The following is a 22,860-nucleotide window of genomic DNA, read 5'->3' as shown; positions in this document are numbered from 1 at the left end:
AAGAGCATAAATTTCAAGTAATTGCAGAACTGGCAGCTTTCAACAAACATATTTCGAAGATATAGAACATAGCAAGAAGTCATTGAGGTGTATGTGTTGGGTTCAACCCCTTCTCATATGTTATCCTTTCCTAACTTTCCTTTCCAGGTCATGGACCCCTCCTATGTAACCCCCAAAAAACAAAAAACACAGCAAGACCTAGTCAAGGATTGAACATTTAATTTTTGACATAAAGTAAAATTAAAAAGAAGAAAAAGATCACGCCTTTTAGGTTGTGGCATGTCAAGTCTGGCTCATATGCATGTCATGACATATATATATACCACCTCATTCTGTGCACTGGTTCGTCCATTACTCTCAGGGGGGAAACCAATGCATAAGCACACCTAGATTCATGACAGCAGGTATCAATTTGAACAATAGAGGGGTTTGTAACCTGAAAATCAGCAGTCATCGGGTTAATATTTCCAATTTTCCAATTAAATTAAACATTATGAAAAAACAGGGTGTCTTGTAGGGCAATGAAACTTACCAGACTAAGAGCTGTCGTCCCAAGGAGGAGGAGATACATTTTCCCCTATGGCAATAGGTGCAATTAATTAGCAAACATAATATGAAAATGCTTCTCAAAGGCAGCATGAAGAACGGAAAAGGCAATGCATCCAATAATAACAGAAGCGTGATTGTGCAAGATATTATAAGTAATGGCAACACATATATTAATTGAAGTACATCTTGCAAGGTGTAAACATGTAACACTGCAGAAACAAAGCATACAAAGAAGATGACCAGCAACTTCCATCAGATGGAAATGTCCGAAGCTAAGCAGCATGACAATCTGTGATGTGAAACAGAAGACAAGAAGAGAGAAGAACCTCAACAAGATGAAGATTGGAAGCTCGGCCAAGAAGAACAAAAGCAAACTCTCCAATCTGAGCAAGTGAAATCCCGACCTAGATTGTCATGTAAACAACCATTCAGTACTCATGAAAATGTTAGCGAACAAACCATCATCCAAAACGTTGTGGCAACTTACCAGAAACGATGTCCGAACACTATAACCAAAGGCTTTAGTAACAACAGCAGCAACAGCAGTCTTAACAACTATAACAAGGATAACAGATGCCAGCAAGATATCTACATGGATCCATAGGAAATGTACATGTATAAGCATTCCAATGCTTGAGAGGAAGAGAGCTGCAAACAGGTTACGGATTGGTTCCACCTACAATATATTCATGCATCATGTCAGATGTAGCCTTTTTAATCACAAACCAAAACATTCCTTAAAACAGAATCAGCAAATCAACCTAAGAGTACCTGGTCCAAAGTATGCTGTGCAAAGTCTGTTGTAGAAATCATAACACCAGCAACAAATGAACCCAGCTCAAGGCTAAGGCCAAGCTTGTCACTGCACTGAAAAGAGATTTCAAAACATCAAAATGATATTTGACAGCATCAAGGATTTCAGAAGTTTCCAGCACAAATAATACGATGCTGCATTTATTTGCTTGCTCAAAATGGAGACATTGATTGACTTAACCTTATCAGCCTTTTCATGCTTCAGTAATTAATGAGGCTCACCTACAAGTTTACCTTTAATATTTTCTAAGAAAGTGTGATAGGAATGGTAAACAAACGTCCGCTAATGCAAGAGAAGAATGATATTTTCGTTCTTGGTTATAAAAGAATAATGCATGGAAAGATGAGAAGTCACTGTCACTAACTAATTTCCCAAAAAAAAAAAAAAAAACTAGGGTGCATTATCTCACCCATGCTGATAGTAAGCAGAATGCCACGGCAGCTAGCTGGTAAAGTTCATTTGTCTGGAGCACATGAAAAGGGGAAAAAAAAATCAATATAAAGTTCATTGTTGTGAGATGAGTGTGGTTTGTGTGTGTGGGCGCATGTGCTTTTGAGAATCACCTGAGATGACAGCTGCATCATCAGTTTTAGAAAGAAGGGAACAAACGACCAACACAATAATGATATCGCTGTGAGATACATGGACAATACAAGCAACCTGAAGTTGGAAATAGTTAGATCAGATGCTACCTCATTGGCTACAGTTTCTACTAAGATTTAACATACAGCAAAATAAAAACTTGTGAAAAGGATGTAGTAACCCCATAAGATTCAGTTGGCTTGCACCAGCAGTACAAGAGGTTAATTACGTTGACTTATAAGAGAGAAAGAAACTTCGTGAATGAAAAAATAAAACAAAAGGAAATATAAATGCACGTGACAGACTTACAACTTTCCCATTGAAATTATTCCTTGTAAAAGGCCACTGGTGCCACCCAAAACTGGGAGCAAAGCAAAGAGTAAACCCACAGCACAATCCTGATACAAAAAGACAAAAGAATGAATGATATGCAAGATAACTAAATCATTTGACCAATCAGAACTTGGAAAATACCTGAAAAATAAGAGTTCCAATTGTTACTTGACCATGAAGAGAATTATTTATGTTCCGCTCCACCAAAAATTTCACTACCTGGTAAAAGATCAAAGACACGGAAAAATGTAGCTTATAATCTAATAAGAATAAGGTCTAATGACAAATAACAAGACGTCATTTCTAGTTTTAGAAAATATGTGACAGTATATTTTTATTACCACCGCTGTTGATGACATGGACAGAAAGGAACCAACAAATACACCTTCTGACAACTTGGCTCCAAAGAACTGCAAACCATGAGAGCAGAAATGTTCAGTTTCCATTAAGAAACAATCATAGCTAGTGGATTCAATCAAAATCTATATTACAGTGTAAGCACTACCATACCATGGTAAGAATGCCGCACAAGAACATAAATGTCACAATTTGAAGCAGTCCACCCAAAACAGCAACAGGCCCAACAGCTTTTAACTGCAAGGATAGAAGTCTAAGGATAGCTTTATGCAAAAGAAGCTTTTGCAGGATAAAGACAGCAAACCTTTGACAAAGAGAACTCCAGCCCCAGAGCAAACAAAAGAAAAACAACACCAAACTGAGCAACAGTTTCAACCTGCATACAAGAAAGACGTCAGCAGCCATCAAACCAAAAATGATTGAATGATAACACATATAAGCACGCTATACAACAAACCCTGATGCTGCCCTTTCTTTATACAAAAGTTGATGGTTGTCATTCATAAAATATCACCGCACTATATCTCCAAATACTGAAATGGAACTAAACTAAATGGGCAGGCTCTCTCACATTTGGCTCAGGAATTGCGTTGCAAGTTAATTAATGTGTTATTAGCAAGAGAAATTGATTAGATCACCTTATCTTCAGCCTTCTTGTTTCATTTTGTTTATCTTAAATTTTGTTTCGTAAATTTTATGGCCCATAGTCAAGGTATGAACTTGCACTTTAAGTTAACGCCTCAGGATCATATTTTGAAAACACAAGACAATCATCATTACAGGTTCGATAAACAAATCCAGATTTCACAAGAAACTTAGAAAATATTGAATAATGATAAAATATTCATCTAAAAATGGCAATCAGAATCTGCAACAGAAATTATGAGCCATAAATTTTAAAAACAGGAGAGACCAAACTGGGCATATCAAAGAAATAGTCACAGCTAAATTACTTCTGCTAAAGATGATCTGAAGTGACGTTTTAATGACTTACCTGTACCATTTCACTAATAAAATTCAATCCCCCAGGCCCAATAAGGGAGCCAGCAAGGAGATAGCCCACAATAACCTACAATATGGGCAAGATATTAGAAGACTGAACCATAGCATTCCCATTTTATAGATCACATTTTTCTGTAACAATCAAATATATCAATATAGTACTAGAAAATGTTGGATCAGCAATCAACTAAAAATATAAAAATGAAAAGCCCCAGATGCAATAATTAGCTATTGTAACAAAATACAGACCGGTTGGCCCAAACAGGAAAAGAGAATTCCACCAATGGCTGCAGAAACTATCGCAACCACCAAATCTGATATTAGCCTGCATGAATTTGAAGCAGTCCAATATTACAGATCGATCTCAGGGTGAAAAAGAGTGGGGAAACAGCAGTATAACCAAGAATTATGAAAATAAAGGGCATTAACAAGCGATGTTTACCATTCACTTAGAAGTAGCACAATTAGCAAAGACAAGATCCAAAGACATAAGCCCAACAAAAACAAGTAATAGGAGGAAGTATTGGTTTTTCCATTCAGCACAATTTTCTTGATGGGGACCGATACTGAAACAAAATTACCTACCATAGGATTAAATTGCCATTCAGATCCATCAACAACTGAAAATTATTTCCAAAAAGGAAGGGGGCAAAAAACATGCCCAGAAATCTAGCATTTTACCAGAGTTATTATATCTGAATTTTTAGAGCATTCTATTATTTAAAATAAATTACAAGCAAAAAATCATAATAAATGTCAACCTTAAATCCAACTGAAGTACTGGGTATTTGGATTTCTTGTTTGACATCACAAAAACATTGTCCTGCCACACAGTAGGATAAACGAATAGATGAGTCGGATGAAAATTAATAAACTAAAAGCATAATGTACAATCAACCAAGGCTTTGCATCATAAGTCAGAACACCTTTCTGTCAATCAAGGTTGTTGCATCATCAGAATCTTCATTCTCCAGGGAGAACACGTCTTGAAATTGAAATGATCTGGTAGCACTGATAAGGGGGGGAAATTCAATATAAAAGAGAAAAGGCCTTCTGGTAATTCAAGAAAACTACATCTAATCACCCATTATAAATGACTAATTTATTAGTAACAAGTCGTACTTTCCCTCCTGAGTATCATTTCTCTTGCCTTTATCGTGAGTAATCTTTGCTACAGTCTCCAGTACAGCCTGCAAAATATGACCAAAATGTCTATAACTCACATTTACGTAAACAATAACATAGCTCAACTATCAACAGAAGACTACGTTTGTTCACTATAGACACGAAAGGCAATAAACTGTCACAAAATGAATGTGAGGGGCAAAGATTTGACAAACACAGTACAAGTGCTGTACGAAACAACCAACTTTCAGAGATGGAGGCATCTCTCCTTACATTTCTTTTTGTAATTCCTTTTCATGGGGCTTGTTATATTAAATTGACCAGCGTATGGCAATGAAAACATTATTTTGCTGCATAATAAAATGCATTTTCCCTCTACGATCTATAACTAAAACAATTTACGGCACAAAATATCTGTGCAAACTATGCACACAAAAATAGGCGTACCTGTTGATCAGCTACAGTAGTGTTGAAGCTACTCTTATCAGCTCCTAGCAAAGATGGAAGAGAATAATTAAAATCCATTCACAATGCTTCAAACAGCTTTATGAGCCAGATGATTTATGTTATGGACAGTGAACCAAGAAAATTAGATGAGTCTGGAATGAGAAATAAAATTAAACATAGTATGTAGAGGACAATGCTATCATGTCATTCATTCCCAAAAACACAACGTAATGCTACGATTCACCACCTAACGAATACCCACCAGTACAAGCATAGAACAACGTTAGGGAAGGGAAATTGACAATCGAGCACAGCCTATGTAAGTTTTCATGACATTTGGGCATGAGAGATTTTCATTTAACCACACATCCTGCAACACCTAGCTTAGAACAGAAAAATAAGGAAACTTAAAAAAAAAATAAAAATAAAAAAATCCAAAAAGCAGCTTTCACTAACATCCCAACCATGTCAAGCCTCCAAGAACATGGAGCAAATCTAGTTATCTAGATGCTATGGTCAAGTGTGGTAACTCCCTAAACCATGCTGCTTTGTAGATACGCTTATGCACCATATAGAAGTACACCTGCGGGAACACCTTCCCACAAGGCAAATTTTTTCTAAGTTGAAATGCATAATTACTTCCGCTAGCTGATCGGTTGAGTATTTTAGGGGCAGACAAGTTGCCCTTTCGATGCCACCAGAATTTCATTCAACACAACCGAATAAACCACGTCTTACACTAGGAAGTTTCACCCTGGCACTCTGATTTCGCCTTAAGAGCAAAGATTAATGCATACAATTATTTTTTATATAATTTGAAAAATTACAAACAAAAGATCAACTACTTTTGTGCTCTATTCTCCCGAACCAATAAGCAGTTCACAAAAAATGAAAAACGGAGAAGCAATAAGCAAAAAAGGAAATAGCTCCAGGCCCAGGTCAAAGATCATTGTAAAAAATTATGAAATAGCACAGTTAGAAGAGAAAATAAAAACCTTCAGGCTGGTCATTCTCGGAAAATTCTTTCTCAAGGACACGATCGAACATTTTAGCCAAGCTGCCATCACCAGGATCCGATGAAGATGAGTTTGGCATACTCCCGTAGAACCTTTCTCGTACTTCCTTCTCCGATCTGGCGGGAGCACAAACCCTCGCACAAACTGCGATGGATAAAACACAGCACCAGAATCCAAACATCCCCCATTTTTGGGGGACTCCAACTGCCATCAAATTCAATGCAGGTATCGATTTTTTCAGCAAGTGCAATTCAATTCAACAGAAGCATTGAAAAGCTAAGACGAGAAATCAACAGGGAGTGATTCAGAAAAGGAAGCACTTGAAGCGAAGATTCGATCTTTGAAGCTTAAAGAAGTATTATTTCGGAAGGTCGTTACGCGATTTGCAGTTTTGATTCCTTAGGGGCGGGATGTGACCGCAGGTGAACGATCTCACGAGAGCGGGGGGGAAAAAACAATATTAAGACGAAATTACAAAAAGGTTACGGGGACAGGGACCGCAGTTCGAAGAAGCATGAGGACTTTTTCGTAATTTAAGCTCTGTAGAATTCCGTTTCCACCTGACCCGTGAATTGAAGACGAAGGAAGGCTCACCTTTTTAGTATTATATTAGTTCGGATCTTTAATATGAGATCTTATTTGATTTTTATTTTAATCTTAAATATAAGATTTCAACTCACTCTATCTCTTATATTTATAAATTTTTTTTCAAGGTAGTCCTTCTAATAATAATAGTTCTATTCAATATACTTGATTAGTAAGAATATTTTAGAAAAGGCAACACCTATTTATTACAAATAACTAACTTAGTTTATTTTCTTAATCTACTCAAATTAGTTAACTAGTTCTTATAATTAAGATGGGAAGTAGTAATTTATTATTTTGGTGGTTGGTCTAATTACGCTTTCTAAACATTTTTTATTTTATGTCATTGGTTGAAGTTGACAACTTCTTGCGCATATTTGGACCTTTAGGTATAACACTTTATTTTTTTTTTTCAAAAAAAGTCCTTTTGTTATTTAGTTAGAGTATGATGGAATTGTCTTCCTTTTACGTAGGTGTGTGTCAATTTGGGCATCCCATGATTTTGAACTTTCCTTCCTATGTTGTTTTTCCTTCACATGCATCTTATTGAAAGACTGCCCACATTAGAGGTGATTGGATCAATGTTCATTGGCTCACGTCTCTGTTTAGAAAGGATAATCATATTTAATACGTATCAGTTTGTGTATAATGCAACTTATCAAGTTTTAGACAATTTATGATATACTAATTTCGACGTAAATGACCAAAATATTAGTGGCATCCTAATATTAACATTGAATCTTAGAAAATACTCCTCCAATCCTTAATATAAGACCCATTTAACTAATTTGATTAGATTAAGGAAGTTAGGTAAGTTAGTTAATTATAAGAAAAGTAACACATTTTTCTTAAAACACCATAATAATCTTTTTTAATACCTCCTCTCTCTCTTCTACTTGATTATGGTTGAGGGAGTATTCATAGGGTAATTTAGAGAAAATTAATAAATGTGACAAATGGGTCTTATATTTAGGACCAAAACCAATTTAAGAATTAGGTCTTATATTAAGGACCGGAAGAGTATTTTTATAAAGCAGCTACTTTGTCCCTTTTCACAGTGTATATTTCTCCCCAGAGTTATTAAGAATCGCCAACTACATATTTATTTATGTAATGAGAACTTTTGTCACTCAGGCTAACCTAAATTAGAGTAATTCTCATGGAAACTTTAGCCTATGCTGAATCCATGTCACACTGAGTGATGCAAATGCCCATCCTCACTTTGGGAAAAATTATAAGGGCATGTAAATTTTGCAATTTTGCACCCCCTAGATTACTAAACAAAATATTTATAAATAACAAAATTAACTAATTTTATGAATATCTATCCTATATTAAGATTGAATGGAATATAATCTAACTCATTAAATCATATGTAATTTCAATCCCAAGTTTTGAACTTTGCACCAGTATAAAAGCAACAGCTAATTTATAAAAATTAGTTTGAAGAAGGCATAGAATTTATTTGTCTAGAGGTTATTTTATAATTTACACCAAAGTTCATCATCTACGCCCAATTAATATTAATAATAACAAGACAATAAATATGAGGCCAGCAAAATTCCACTAGTCTAAATAAACAAAGTGAAAGAAAACTTAAAAATTCAATGCACACCAACCTTTCATATTTCTCTCTGGTAGTACCTACCCACCCACCCGCAAAAAGATTGATATGACGTGGCACGCTCAGCGTTCATCCTCTCCGATATCTCATCCTCAGGGAGCGTGTGCTTCCCACAAGTCAAGTAACACTCACAATCCAATCTCGCTCTATTATTTCTCATCCGCTCTGCAAAGTGCTCAGAGAGGGAGAGAGAATAATGGAGTCGGTTCTAAGTCCTGTTGGTTTAGGCTTCTTCTGCCACACCCCAGCTTCATCCAAGAGAGCAATTGTGGGTACCCAATTCAATTCTTGCTCATTTGCTGGTGTTCATGGCGGCACAACTAAACGCACCGTGTTGGTGAAAGCTGAGGGTGCGGGAATCAACCCAGATGTCAGGAAGACCGAAGAGAAAGTGGTGGACTCTGTGGTCATCACTGAACTCTCTAAGCCCCTCACTGCTTATTGCAGGTCCACTTTTCTTCTTTCCTTTAGATTTTCTTAACGAATCTCAAACTATCCCTGGGATATATATATATATTTCCCTTTTTCGTTTCGTTAGAGAATGATCAGGATTTTATGACGTAGATGACCATTTTGGTTTGTAACAAGTGGAGATTTTTTTATGGGAGTTGATGTACTGTACTGGAATTTATTAAAGGGGGGAAAATGAATCCTTGTGCAATTAGGCTGAATAAGAACTTTGTTATCTGTAACCTAGTTAGGGACGTTCAGTCGTTCATAGCCAAAATTCTCATTGTAGAGTGCTTGACAGTTGCTTAAGTGCTTGTCAAGCTCCATGAATATCATTACCTGGATAAGCTCATTTTCATTCATGCTTCAGTATACAGAATACCTCTTTCTGTAAAATAATGTTCTTCATAGGTTAGTATTTTAGGGACCATCTTTTCAATTAAATAGTTGGTGACCACTGACACCTTTCTATTATATACATCTCTGCTCCTTCATCATGAACATCGATGTGTTTTCTCAATTGAATTTTCCGATATTGATGTATATGACATTCTGAACTGACGTATCAGGAAGGGAGCAAGTCTCTTTCTATGGCTTAAGTTGCCAGCAAGCATAATCATGCACATAGTTTTGTAGTATAAGAATATTCGTTTATTATTGTAGTCACCAGTAGTACACCAGCAAACCAGGCTAAGTGTCAATGGCCAGGGAAATGATGGTGGGATATACTTCATGGCATTAGAGTTTAGCTGATTATTCTATAAAGGCTACTGTAAATAAAACGTAACATGATATAGAGGCAGCTGATTTCTTTCATTATGGTATCTTTGAATATTGGTAAGTTCATGGTCCTGCCGATTAGACTAGGCTCTGCCTGATTGAGCATGATGATTCTCCATCATATTCTCAACAGGTTTAGGGTTAAAATGGGTTAAAATTTAGGAGTCCATGGTGAATGCAGACCCTGGGTCAACGAGGACATTTCTTTGGCCGAAGAATGAGGGCATAAATTATACGACATAAAAAATATATGAAATTTTAATACACACACACATGTATCTGCTTGGATTTAGTGAGTACAAAGTTATAGGGGTAGTGAGGGCGAAATTTGAAAATTTACAATACTTGCAAATTTTCCCAAGTTGAGTGGCAGCATTTGCCCACCCTCAACTCTATCGATCCACCACCCATGTGGCCATAGAATAATTCCTTCTACGATACAATCGATTGATTCCCCATCATGTTCCTTGAGAAAAGTTGCATTTGGCGTAGTTAATCCACTGAAGCAAACCACACTTTGATATAGAGTAATGCAGCTACAGAGATGCTTTTGTAAGCAGATTGAAACATTCTTGGACATTGGGCATATTCTGGCTAAATGAAGTATGGCGGGCGTTATGCATAGCCAACATTAATCTCAGTAAAATCACTCAATATATTTGATCTTTGATCTCTAAATAGCAAGACTAGGTATGATTATTATATCTTTTGGATCTCTATAACTTTGTGCATGCTATTATTATTGAGCTATATTGTCCACTAGACGGCTAGTTCATCTATTATTGCCTTTTTTTTGGGTGGAGGGTCTGTATGATAGTCTTGTCTTCCTAAATAAATAGCCGAGACTATTATTTGAGACGCAAGATAGAAATAGCAGGTTTATAAGGGACATGCCATTCTAACACCTCAAGGTTTATATCCTTTGAGGTAACCCAGCCCCTTATAATTTACACTCGTGATACAGTATGCGTGCTTCTGCTTTCTCTTCACTGCCATGCCTTTCAATTGTGCAGCTGTAAGGAGAAGTGAAATGAAATTCAGCTTTGGAAAGGTAGAAATTCATGTAATTGTAAAGAACCTTAGAGATGGAAAGATAAAGAGAAGGGAGAAAATGAGAGGAAGAGAAAGAAGAAAGCGAATTCCACATATAAACTCATTCTTGTGTCACTTACATTCTCATCATATAGCAAATTTTGACCTCAAGGACACAAAAATGGCTTATAATTATGTGTTTTAGGTTTCAAGGATATGTGTGTTAATGACTGTGGGGGTGTTTTTGGTGCAGATGTTGGAGATCAGGGACGTTCCCTCTGTGTGATGGAAGCCATGTAAAGCACAACAAAGCCACAGGGGATAATGTTGGTCCCCTTCTGTTGAAGAAGTGATGTGAAACTGTTGTGATCTCTTCTGTTGTATTAGGGGAGAGTAATAAGGCAGAATAGTTTTTACTTTTTTATTATATGCAGCAAACTAGTGAATTTAATGTCGGAAATATAGAATTGAGCCCAGCGTGATGTGAATCCTCTTCCTTGTGGTGGGGGTCTGACTGGTATTTGCCGAAGCGCCCAGTTTTCTAGAATTAGTATCTCCATTGGTTTTGACCAGAATTAAGTTGACTTATTAAATGAAATTTAAGTCATCTAACTCTAACATGCGTGGATGTATGCCAGATTTAAAATGTTAATGTACAGTTTGGTACCAGGGAAATAGAAGGGAAGGGAAGGGAGAAATTTTTTTAATAAGCTCTATTTTAAAAAAATTAGAGAAGTGAGGTTTTAAAATTTTAATAAAGAAAAGAAGTAATATAAAAGAGTAACAAAAATTAAATAAAAGTCTTTAACCCCAGTTCTTTAATTTTTCAAATTAAACTAATTAAAATTTTTCTTCCCTCCCTTTCTTTTCATTTTCCTGGTACCAAACAAACCTTAAATATTGGTAAATTATGTCTTCTTAATGTAATATCTCTGTAAGCTCATTACGAAAATACTTCCATTTTTAACTCTCACCTTATGTTTTAGTTAAGAAGAAAATACGTCTCTTTCTCAAACTTCAGTGCATAAAATCCCAGGAAATTGCGACGCATGACTCTTATGCTGCACCTGCATCCAATTTGGTTTTCCAGGGCGAGAAATATTAAATATACTTCATTTTCTATAAAATATATATTTATTTTGCTTTCCCATTAATTACATGTCTCAGCCAGAAAAAAAAAAAATTATGTGCCTTAATTCGGACATCTAAGTTTAGTACTCTAGTCGGATAAAAAGAAAATGAGAAACGAAGTAGGATAAACACACAATTCGAAACCTCTCATCCTCCCTTTTTATCCTTTTCTCTCTCTCTGTTTTTTTAAAACAGTTAAATTAACTTATTTTAACGGTTTAGATTTTAATTTTTTATCAACTATTTATAAAAAAATTTTAAAAACATTTAGCGTATTTGTAAACTATTAGAATTAAATTTTAATATAATGTGTAATTTATTATTTATTATTTTTATAATTTAATATTTTAATAATAATTTTAAAAAATTTAAGTATGAACTGTTAAAATATTAATCTAATAGTTAAAAAGAAAAAAAGAAAAATAATGAGAAGAAAAGAGAAAGAGGTTTCAAACAGCGCACACTCTCTGATATTGAAACAAAAGGCGGGTGGAGGTTGTGGACTATTCAATGAAAATAAGATTATTAGTCATTACATACGTGCTTCGTTTGAATTTCAAAGCGAAAAGCGTGCTCCGTCCTCTGAGGGCTACACAAGTAATTAGACCATAGATCACACTAATTAACCAACCTGGATGCCAATTCCGCAAAGCTGGATTTGGAATTTTCAAATTAATGATTTGCTGTTTACAGTTTTTTTTTTAAAATTAATTCGCACCTCAAGCGTGTGGACACTGGACAAAGCGGGCCAAAGCTTTCCTCTTTTCCTCTTGGAAAAATGATAAGCAGAGGCGTCGTGGACAACTAGTGTCCTGTATGTTCAGACAAATCCTAGAGCCAAGTGTTGTACTCTACTGCTCTCTGCGGTTTTTTTTTTTATTTTTTATGAATATAATATTTTTACGGATATCCATCTATCTATTACTTTTTCTTCTAATTCAAAATATAAACTAAATTTTATTAGTAGAGTTTTTTTTTATAAAATAACATTTACTTTTATCTAAGTATTTAATGATTTTTTTATTTTACTTTTTATATATTCTCTTTCCTCTTTGATTCATTTATTACATCTTTTTACTTATTCTCTTCATTAATAAAAACATATTTGGGAAAAAAATATATGTCTTATATTTATTGTTTTAAACTGATTTTAACTAGTTTCTTCATAACATAAATGGATAAAGTTTAGCTTATATTTTGAACTGGAGGAAGTATTATCTCTCTTATCTTCTATTATCATTAATATCTCCCATTATCTCTGCTATCCATAATTATCTCTTATTATCATAGAATTTGTAAATTCTATTGAAGATGTACAATTGTGCCTATAAACAGATGGTTTGTATCATATGTTGAGTATATGTATGGAATAAAAATAATCTTTTATTTTTTTTATTTTCTATTCTCTACTTTTCCTCTATATTCTACCATTTATTTCATAACATGATTCAAAGTTTTAAATTAATTCAATTTTTATAAGATTCAGTTTAACAACTGAACGGTAAATAACAACAAATTTTGACAAAATACCTAATTTACAATTTCACCATTTTCACAGTTTTTTTTGCTGATTTTTTCTTCCTTTATTTTAACAAATTTGATACTTGAAAGCTTGGTTGTTAATCCTTAAATTGTTAAGGAAATGTTTATCATGTATAGTGAATAACTAGATGAAATTTGTAAATAATATGAAAGAGAAGTCTCATTCATTTATTTTAATAAGTTTAAAATTTGGAAAAAACACTTATTGTCAACCTCTTATAATATACTAATTCCGGTCCTTAATATAAGATCTTATTTGATTTTTATTTTGATCTTAAATATAAGACCCCAATCTACTTTGTCTCTCATATTCATACATTTTTTCCTAAGATAATCCTTCTAACAATGATAGTTCTAGTCAATATATTTGATTAGCAAGGATATTTTAGGAAACACAATCCCTATTTATTACAAATAATTAACATAACTTATTTTTTAATATCCTCAAATTAATCAACTAGCTCTTATAACTAGGACTAGAAGTAGTATGATTAAAGAATTGTGGTGCATAGTTAAACGAATTTTTCAAATAACATGAAGGAGGCACCTCATTAATTGTCAAACTATCATAATATCAAGTAACTAACAAAGTGTGGTGAATAGTTAAAAAATGTTGTAGTTAACCTGTAATAAAACTTAATAATTAACTTATGTGCCATTACATCTTGTCTTAAACATGAGATTCAGGTAAGAATTTGTATTGGTCTCACTTATAAAATCTCAATTTTTTTTGGTTTCACTGGCTTACATCGCCTCTAAGAGGAATTTCATCCCATTTTGGTGCCCCGACACTAAAATGAGATTATGAAAGTTCACGACACCACTTGTGTAATTTTCCCTAACTAATATGCAGATAGTTTGTCGCTTTTAAAAAAATTTATTCCCACTATTTAGTGATTAACATTTAATGTGAAGAGATAAAAATTGGCCAATAAAAAGAGAGCACTTCTTTCTTTCTTTCTTTCTTTTTTGCCATCAAGCAAAGGTATTTCTTTCTGTTACTATTATAAGGCGTCTCCGATTATCTCAATAGAATCAAGAAGATGTGATCAGGCTATCAAATTTGCATCCGTTTAAAACCCAGTAATAATATCTCGGGAAAGGAAAAAAAATTGGATCAAATTTTTAATAAGACAATTTAAAAAGTATATAATTATTATCCTACTTAGTGATCCATAAATTTTTTTTTATCAGACTTGGCGATCCATTTTGAGAACGAGAATAGCACTATGGAAAAAAAATTTAATACTCCTCTAATCCTAATTATAAGAGCCAGTTGACTAATTTGAAGAGATTAAAGAAGTAAGTTGAGTTAGTTATTTGTCTTAAATAGGTGTTGTCTTTCCTAAAATATTATTGCTATTCAAGTATATTAAGTAGAACTATAATTATTAGAAGAATTAATTAAAAAAATTGAGTAAATATAAAGATAAGATGGATTAAAATCTTATATTTATGATCAAAATAAAAATCAAATAAGATCTTATATTAAGCACGGAGTTAGTAAAAAAGAAACCCTACATGTAAAGGCAAAGAGAGTAACTTGCTTTGAAGTTCGTGCGCTACACACAGAAGAACTCGAAAATCGGCTATTCCAACGTTTTTAAATACTGAGACCAATCATAAACAAAAGAAGAAGATGTCGTGTCGGCAGGCACGCTGAGAGCATCATACTCCATGTGGGCGTGCAGATGTCCACTGTGCATCCCTGGTCCCGTACGCTACGCACCGTTTCCTCCGCTGCCCGCCGCACCGCTCCTTCCTTGCCTTATTATTACATTCCACCTGTCACCTCCGCCTTCCCCTCAATTCACTCCTGTACCCACCGTAAAGAAACGACATCGTTCCCCACTCTCACCTCCGCCAATATTTGCGCAGCACGTGGCTTCCCTTCCCAACATGACGCATTTCTTAAATTCTCTCCGATTTTGCTAACATGATCACATGTAATGTTAGCCTTTTTTTTTTTCCACATTAACTTGAAAATCAAATTATCGGCCCCAAATTTAAATAATTCAAAATGAATTATCCCTATTTTTTTTTTTAAAAAAATATTCTTATGATCACGTTCTTTATAACGTGAATTGAAAGAAACAGTCGTGATTTGCTACTTACCGTTTAAAAAAAAAACTCATGTTTATGATCATATTTTGCTCAAAACAATCATACCATTTTACATCTCTCGCTCAAATTCTTTTAGGTTTTATTGCTCCTTTAAAGGAAATTAATTCAAAAAATAATGGTCATCCGATGAAATTACTCCGTATTTTTCTTTTCATCAGGATTTTTTTAACTTTGTGTATGTCACCGGAAAACTTCACCATTCATGCCATAACCGTCGCAACAGTACTGTCACGTGTCTATTTCAGAAGGAATTGGTCCCGTGTCGGTATGCTCTCGCAGCCTGTAAAGTACTGGACACGTGTCAGTTCATGCCTCTGCTCTCACCCCCCTGCGATTCCAGAACACACGAAAGCAACCTTAAACCCGCGCTGCTAGTAACGAGTTCACGTATTGATCACTTCACACGTTTATCCTTCTCACTCTACCTCTCTCTGAACCACATACCCCTCCATTTTTCCCGGCCATCTCGTCGGAAGATTCTTTCTCTCATGCTTCCTTTGTCAAATCATTCGTCGCCCGAACCCCAACCTCACCGAAGACCCAGAACTCCTGAGCTATTCGACGGCAAGAGCTCTTTCAATTCACTTTCGAACTTATTCCAGCCCTTTTCTCTCCTCAAAACCCTCGCGTATGGATCCTCGTTATCGTCCTCTTCATTCAGATTGTACTCCTCTGCAACCTCCGTAATTTCCCCACCTCAATTTCTGTTCGCTACGGCCACCATGTCCACCATCACTTCCCCACTTATCTAGCCCCCAACAGCGTCATCGAGCATATACCCAGGGAGGAAAACGCCTTGGTACAGAAGATACCCGGTGAAAACACCATCGCCGTCGTCGAGACGTCGTCACATGAGAATTCCGGCGACCAGGACCAATGTGGGTCCGGTAGAGTCTTCATCTACGACCTTCCCAATACCTTCAACCGGGAAATTCTCGAGAATTGCGATAACCTCACCCATGGAGCTCCCGGTGTGACGCGCTTTCAAACGACGGATTAGGCCAGTTCGCCGGTGGACTCGCTGAAATTGTGCCGGAGGATCTAGCTCCGGCGTGGCACTGGACGGATCAGTTCGTTTCGGAGATCATCTTCCACAATCGCATGCTGAATCACAAGTGCAGAGTCACGGAGCCCGAATCCGCTACGGCGTTCTACATCCCCTTCTACGCTGGACTCGCGGTCGGGAAGTACCTTTGGTCCAAATCCACCGCCGCCGAACGCGATCATCACTGCAAGATGATGCTAGAGTGGGTCCACAATCAACCCTACTATCAAAGATCCAACGGCTGGAATCACTTCATCACCATGGGCCGCATCACATGGGACTTCCGCCGTTCCAAAGACGAAGATTGGGGTTCTAGCTGCATCTACATGCCGGGAATGAAGAACATCACACGACTTCTCATTGAACGCAACTCGTGGGACTACTTCGACATCGGCATTCCCTACCCCACCGGATTCCATCCCCGATCCGAGTCGGACCTAACTCGGTGGCAGAGCTTCGTACGAGAACGGAAGCGAAATACTCTCTTCTGCTTCGCCGGCGCGCCACGTAAGTCGTTTAAGAACGACTTCCGAGGTCTTTGCTGAGTCAGTGCCGTGACTCGTCCGGGTCTTGCCGAGCCGTGGATTGTGCGGGAGCAAAGTGCTCTAACGGAACGTCTGTGATTCTGGAAACATTTCTGGACTCCGATTTCTGCTTGCAGCCCAGAGGAGACAGCTTCACGAGGAGGTCGATTTTCGACTGTATGCTAGCTGGTTCGATTCCGGTTTTCTTCTGGAGGCGAACCGCTTACCTTCAGTACGAGTGGTTCTTACCTAGTGAACCGAAGAGTTTCTCGGTTTTTATAGACCGGAATGAGGTGAAGAATGGTACCTCCATTAAAGCTGTGCTGGAAAGGTACAGTAAAGAGGAGGTCACGGCGATGAGGGAGAAAGTGATTGAGTTCATACCCAAGTTTGTGTATGCAAAACCCCAAGAGGGGATAAAGGGGATAAAGGATGCTTTTGATGTTGCTCTTGATGGGATTCTGAGAAGGTTCAAGGAGCAAGAAGAATCAGGTTTTACTAAATGGTAACACGGAAGAAGATTGAAAAACCCATCTTGTTGGTTGTTGCTGATGAATTGGGTAGTGTAATAGAGTTATTTTCACAGATTAAATTAATAGATCTACAATGAGCACCCCTCTTGGCCCCTCCCCCTGCATTCGTCTCTGATGGGCTCGTGGGTTGTACTATAGTATGTGATTCTTTCTATTGTGACCATGGATGATACGCTCATCAAAAACTGTTGTTGTATATTTGTATTAATTTTTTCACAGAGAGAATAAAATTCATTTTTGAGCACAATAATTGCTTAGTTCTGCAGTCACTGTGATCGCAGCAGCTGGCTGGTAGCTACTGAGAAATCACCCCACATTGTGATGACATGTAGTAGAACGATGCTTCCTGCAATAAAGATTGGTGGTCCTCACTGATCTATGATTTGGATAGATTATGGCGCTGGTCTGGTCTCTGGGTTTTCAGGGTTTGGCCAATGATGAGATGAGAGAAATAGACACAGCATCACTGATACAAATGCATTATAAAAACGGTATATCGCCATAAATTTATGGATTTGTACTGTTTGGATAGGTATATCCAGGGTGTGCTGGATCTGTTTTGTAGAAGATCTGTCTTCATTTTTATCAGTTCGTGATGAACTTGTGCGCCATAATCAGTTCTTAGAGTGAAGCTTGGAGAGGTGCATGTTATGTTATGCAATTCTCTTGCATTTTAGATTATCCTGAAGAAGTTATAAATACACGAGACTGAGGCAGATGGATTTGTCTGATAAGAGAAGATAGCTTCGAGGCAAGTCACTTGCAACTACTTTCAGTTGTAAGTTGGGACAATTAGTTATTCTTGAATTTGGGTGGAATTTAGAGCATGTTATCCCTGTATCAGTTAATGGTAGTGTCATTGCCAGGAGAATCTGAAGCTGGATTTTGCTTTGATAGTTTGCAAGCTGCAATCTGCAGAGGATGACTAGGAGCCGCTTGAGGGTCAAGATATTTTATTTCTTGATTTACTGAAACCAAAATAATATTGGAAGATGATGCGGGAAGGAATCCAATCCAATTTCCGCAGTGACTTGTGGGGCTTAAACTTAAAGGGGTTTAAATGCATAAAAAAAAAAGGAAGGAAATGGGGAATCTGTTACTTTTGTCTTTTACTGTGCGTAAAACAAGCTGGGAAATTAAAGCAGGGTGGCCCTACTCATCTTATTTAAAGGCCTTTAGGATTATTGAAGTTGGAAAAGGGGAAAAAAACAAATCAGAGAAAGGGATTCAGGGTGTGTTTGGATGAAACCAAACCGTGATTTGGAAAAGTGATTTTGGAGAATAGATTCTGGGAAAAATAGATTCTGTGAAGAATAGATTTTGTAAAAAAGTGATTCTGAGAAGTGAGAGTGTTTGGATAGTTGTTATCAGAAGCACTTTTTATATATACAAATTACTAAAAAAAAGACATAAGTTAATATGATAATTACAGAAAAAATAGATTTTATGATATATTTTAATTTGAAGGAATAAAATTGTTAATAATATGTTTTTTACCAACATAATTAATAATACATAAGATAATATAATTAATAAATAATTAATGTGTATATATATTTATAAATATAAGATTAAATATATTTATAAAAAAATATGTTTATAAAAAAAATAACAAGATACATATCATATAGGCCCTCACACTCTCCCTTTTTTCTCCAAAAGCAAAAAAATTTTGCTTTTTCCAAAACCATGGTTTTGGTTTTTGGAGGGGGTGTTTGGGTAGATTATTCCCCAAACCATGGTTTGGGTCTTCAAACCATGGTTTGGGATGTCACCCAAACACACCCTCAGTCACACAAGCTTTCCAATTCTTTCATGGACGTATATATTAAAGAAATTTTAAAAGAGTGAGTGTTGGTGTGGGTATTATTCTTTGCTTTTAGTAAACTACGTAGGCTGAATTAATAAAGCCATCCCACCACTTTGTAGATACCAAGCGCAGTGTTTTTATATAGATAGGAGTGGCTGGCACAGTAAATATGAATCTAATTTAGCACAAAGCCATCTTCATTTTTCTCTAAAAGGGAGTGCCAAATCATGAGGTTCACTACGGAAGGACCCTGTATTAGAAAATTAAAAGTTTATTAAAAAAATGTCATTTTGTAAGTGAGAAAAGTGATCATCGTATTAAACAAATGCTAAAATCATGTGCAAGCTTAAATCGTTTGGCGCTTCTCAGTCTCTGACCATGTCAATTTATTCTGGCAGGCAGTATAACCGACAAAATGTTAAAAATCACACACATTAAAAAACCCCTTTATTTTAAAATTCAATAAATTACTAATTAGGGTTACACGATTACACACACAAAAGAACCCGCAGATTCAACCTGATTAAAAAAAAGAAGAAAAATCTAAATTTTAATGAACTGAGTTTACCTGGCAATTGTTTACATGCCCAGTTCCGACAAGTAGCAGCCTCACGTGCCTAGGATTGAAGTAGTGCTCTGTGGATTGTTCTCACTTCCACTAATAGCTTTTGTGGTAGGGCTAAAATACGGAGAAACTATTCGTTGTTAGTCTCTTGACCCATTTTACCTCAGCATTACTCTTTGGGCCACAAGCCCAACAAAGCAAGTTTCACTATGAAGACGGGTCAAAAAGGGGCCCATGTCAACCTCGCCCAAGACAAGGAAAATACAAAATTTTAAATAAAAATAAAGGAGACAAATAAATGCTCATTGAAAATTGTCAGATTCAAGAACCACGTATCGATCCAGTGTGCAGGTCGATAGCGCGCGTGTCCACGTCTCTTGCAATTTCGCCCAAACCATGAGCGTATGTGTCATTCCACTGGTTTTATATGTTTATTTTAATTTCTTAATTTTATCTTATTATATTTTATTATTTCCTTCTAATCGGGTCATTTATAAATTTTGATAATATAATTGGTTATAAATTTTATAATCCATATTAACGCTCATAATTATATTTTACAGGGCGAGTAATTAATTATTTTATCAAATCTCTCTCTCTCTTATTTTAATTTTTACAAGGCGAGTAATTAATTATTTTCAATGCTATCAATTTTAGTTTTATTTCTCTGGATAGACTAATCCGTCATTTTGTCATTTTGTTTTCTTTGGCCTGAAGCTCATAAATTGCTTGCTCGGGGATCTCGAGCGACGAACGAACCGATTTCAGGCCGCATAATACACAATCTGTAAAAAGCTAAATTACTCCACAGAAGCCATATATCGATCTTTGATTCTTCAGGTTTCGCTTCGGAGAAGATGATGAAGACGGAGGTATTTCTGCAACTCCTACTCTTGTTTGCCTTTGGAATTGGAGCGACTCTCTCAGTCGCAGAGTTCCAATCTTCTACTCCAGAGCCTCACGCGGCTGAATCCTTCAATGTCAGCTATATCCAGGTATGCCTCGCAAAACCTCTTTTCGTGATTAATTTCTCGCCCTTTGATTCTTTTATCCTGTTTCATCGTACATGAACTATAATATAGCCTGTGATTTTCCTTCTTAATTTCTTTCGTTTCTCGTGATATAAGATGAAGAACGTTGGGAGCTGTCCTTACACGGTGATTATATCTACGAGTTGTTCGTCTCCTGTATATACAAGGGATCAGATCAGTATTTCTTTCGGGGATGCTTATGGCAATCAGGTCTTTTTTTTTTTTTTTTACCAGCTAAGTTGGATTCATCAATTTATTTATTGCATTTGCTAGAACATGAGGTCTAATTTTAATTGGAATTCAGCTGTCCTTTTGGTTCTTTAATTGGTTTCAAGATCGACTTATCGAAATTGGTTCTTATTTTTTCGGTGAATCATATCATTTTATTAGCTGTCTTGTTTTATGGCAAAAGACCTTGAACTCCTTTTCTAGGTATTTTGATTGTTTCAACTTGAATTGTTCTAGAGTTAACTAGTGTTTGGTTTTGATAGGTGTATGATTCATCACTTTAGTCCTTAGAAGTCACGTGAGATCATATTGATATTTAAACAAAATTTGAAATTTAATGATAGTAATTATCTTTCAATCAGCCAGGAGAGGGAACATGCAACTTTTGGGGACCCTAATGGTAATTTCTTCTTGTTGTTGCATATATTCATTCTATATTGGTATATATAGGAAGGACAGTGGTTTAGCATAGACTCTGCTTGACAGCTATAGAATAAAAGATCAGACTGGAGTCTCTAACTGATAAATTATGGAGCGTCAAGAGCAGAACAAATGATTTTCATAGTGATACTGGGGAAAGCAATAGTAGGTTGATAGCTTTAGAATCCATGTTAACAAGAAGCAAATAAAAGGCTCAATCAATGAAAGCAGAAAGAAAGGAAGCCTCATTTGGGACCCGCTTTTAACTAATTGAGGTAACTTATTCTTGCTTCTTTTTCACATATTGATGATCAGATATATGCACCAAGACTGGATGATCCATCTTCAAAAGCATTTGAGCGGTGTTCTTCGGATACATTTCAGATAAATGGTCCATGTGCATATCAAATTTGCTACGTATACCTTTACAGAACTGGACCCGACGGCTGGAAGCCACGAAGTGTGCAAATTTACGGTCATAACACAAGGGCTGTTACATTTAACTACAACACATTCATTCCTTCGGATACGTGGTACGGGTTTAATTTGTGCAATGCTGCTTCATCTTCAAGCCAACTATCGTGCAGGAAATGGTTTTTATGTGTTGTTCTAGGGTTTGTTTTTAGTTTCTGGATGTAGATATATGTTATGTGTTCTTTCCATCTGTCTCTCCACTTCTCTGTAACTAGGAAACTTTGTATTTCCCGCGAAAAACATAGAAACATGATAGGTTTAAAATGACCCGTGTCTGATTCAGTGTATTCTACTATTCTATGGCCGGCTTGTTTTGTCTGACTCATTATGTTCACTGCAATGTTTCAATACGTGGTGCTAGATAGGTGCTTGCTAGGCAATTTACATTACTTCCAACAACACCAACCCCCCCCCCCTCTTTTTTCGGAGCTCAGTAATAGCGTACTTTTGGCCTCATGAGCGTGGGACTCAGTTTTGTATTTACATTGCATTTCTAGTAAGCAACAATTGGTAAAATTTGTTCTTCGGTCAAAGAAAAAAATTTGGTGAAATTTGCTATGCAATCTGTTTAACTTCATTTATTTATTGGATGTTTTCCGTTGAGAGGATTTAAACCACTGTTTTATCTGTTGTTCATTTCAGTGTATTTGAAAATGTTTTATCAAAAGATTTCAGTATCATTATTTTTGTCAAGTATACTTCTTAAAGTGATTAAATTAAAATCTTATATAAACTTA

General features: G+C 36.0%; 4 protein-coding genes across 4 annotated transcripts; 3 read left to right on the top strand and 1 right to left on the bottom strand.

Annotated features, from left to right (window-relative positions):
- Window positions 1-323: 323 nt before the first annotated feature.
- On the bottom strand, window positions 324-6,635 carry LOC114715723 (K(+) efflux antiporter 5-like; the record flags this gene model as incomplete). The annotated part of the gene is made up of 19 exons (XM_028900597.1): window positions 6,205-6,635; window positions 5,210-5,253; window positions 4,760-4,827; window positions 4,564-4,648; window positions 4,399-4,460; window positions 3,887-3,962; window positions 3,630-3,704; window positions 2,940-3,011; window positions 2,789-2,872; window positions 2,620-2,688; window positions 2,420-2,497; window positions 2,255-2,343; window positions 1,927-2,023; window positions 1,773-1,826; window positions 1,321-1,416; window positions 1,037-1,225; window positions 876-953; window positions 533-577; window positions 324-436 (listed from the first exon to the last, which is right to left on the bottom strand). Coding segments are annotated over exons 1-19 (1,706 nt in total), but the record flags the coding sequence as incomplete, so codon positions are not given.
- A 1,872-nt stretch (window positions 6,636-8,507) lies between these two features.
- LOC114715719 (CDGSH iron-sulfur domain-containing protein NEET) lies at window positions 8,508-11,294 on the top strand. Its single transcript, XM_028900593.1, has 2 exons — window positions 8,508-8,881; window positions 10,950-11,294. The coding sequence occupies exons 1-2, from the start codon at window positions 8,631-8,633 to the stop codon at window positions 11,047-11,049; spliced, it is 351 nt and encodes a 116-aa protein (XP_028756426.1). The 5' UTR covers window positions 8,508-8,630; the 3' UTR covers window positions 11,050-11,294.
- A 3,766-nt stretch (window positions 11,295-15,060) lies between these two features.
- Window positions 15,061-17,775, top strand: LOC114715722 (xyloglucan galactosyltransferase XLT2-like). Its single transcript, XM_028900596.1, is given in 4 exon segments — window positions 15,061-15,187; window positions 16,096-16,446; window positions 16,449-17,072; window positions 17,075-17,775. Coding segments are annotated over 4 exon segments (1,599 nt in total). The 3' UTR covers window positions 17,572-17,775.
- A 2,924-nt stretch (window positions 17,776-20,699) lies between these two features.
- LOC114715717 (embryo-specific protein ATS3B-like) lies at window positions 20,700-22,485 on the top strand. The gene is made up of 3 exons (XM_028900591.1): window positions 20,700-20,965; window positions 21,098-21,211; window positions 21,965-22,485. The coding sequence occupies exons 1-3, from the start codon at window positions 20,828-20,830 to the stop codon at window positions 22,286-22,288; spliced, it is 576 nt and encodes a 191-aa protein (XP_028756424.1). The 5' UTR covers window positions 20,700-20,827; the 3' UTR covers window positions 22,289-22,485.
- The last annotated feature ends 375 nt before the right edge of the window (window positions 22,486-22,860 follow it).

This window comes from Neltuma alba, unplaced genomic scaffold (genome assembly GCF_004799145.2).
Source record: "Neltuma alba isolate B1F8T4 unplaced genomic scaffold, ASM479914v2 tig00011609_pilon, whole genome shotgun sequence".
In the NCBI taxonomy this organism is placed as follows: domain Eukaryota; kingdom Viridiplantae; phylum Streptophyta; class Magnoliopsida; order Fabales; family Fabaceae; genus Neltuma; species Neltuma alba.
Note: the sequence above shows the minus strand (reverse complement) of the source record. Positions and strands in the feature narration are given on the sequence as shown.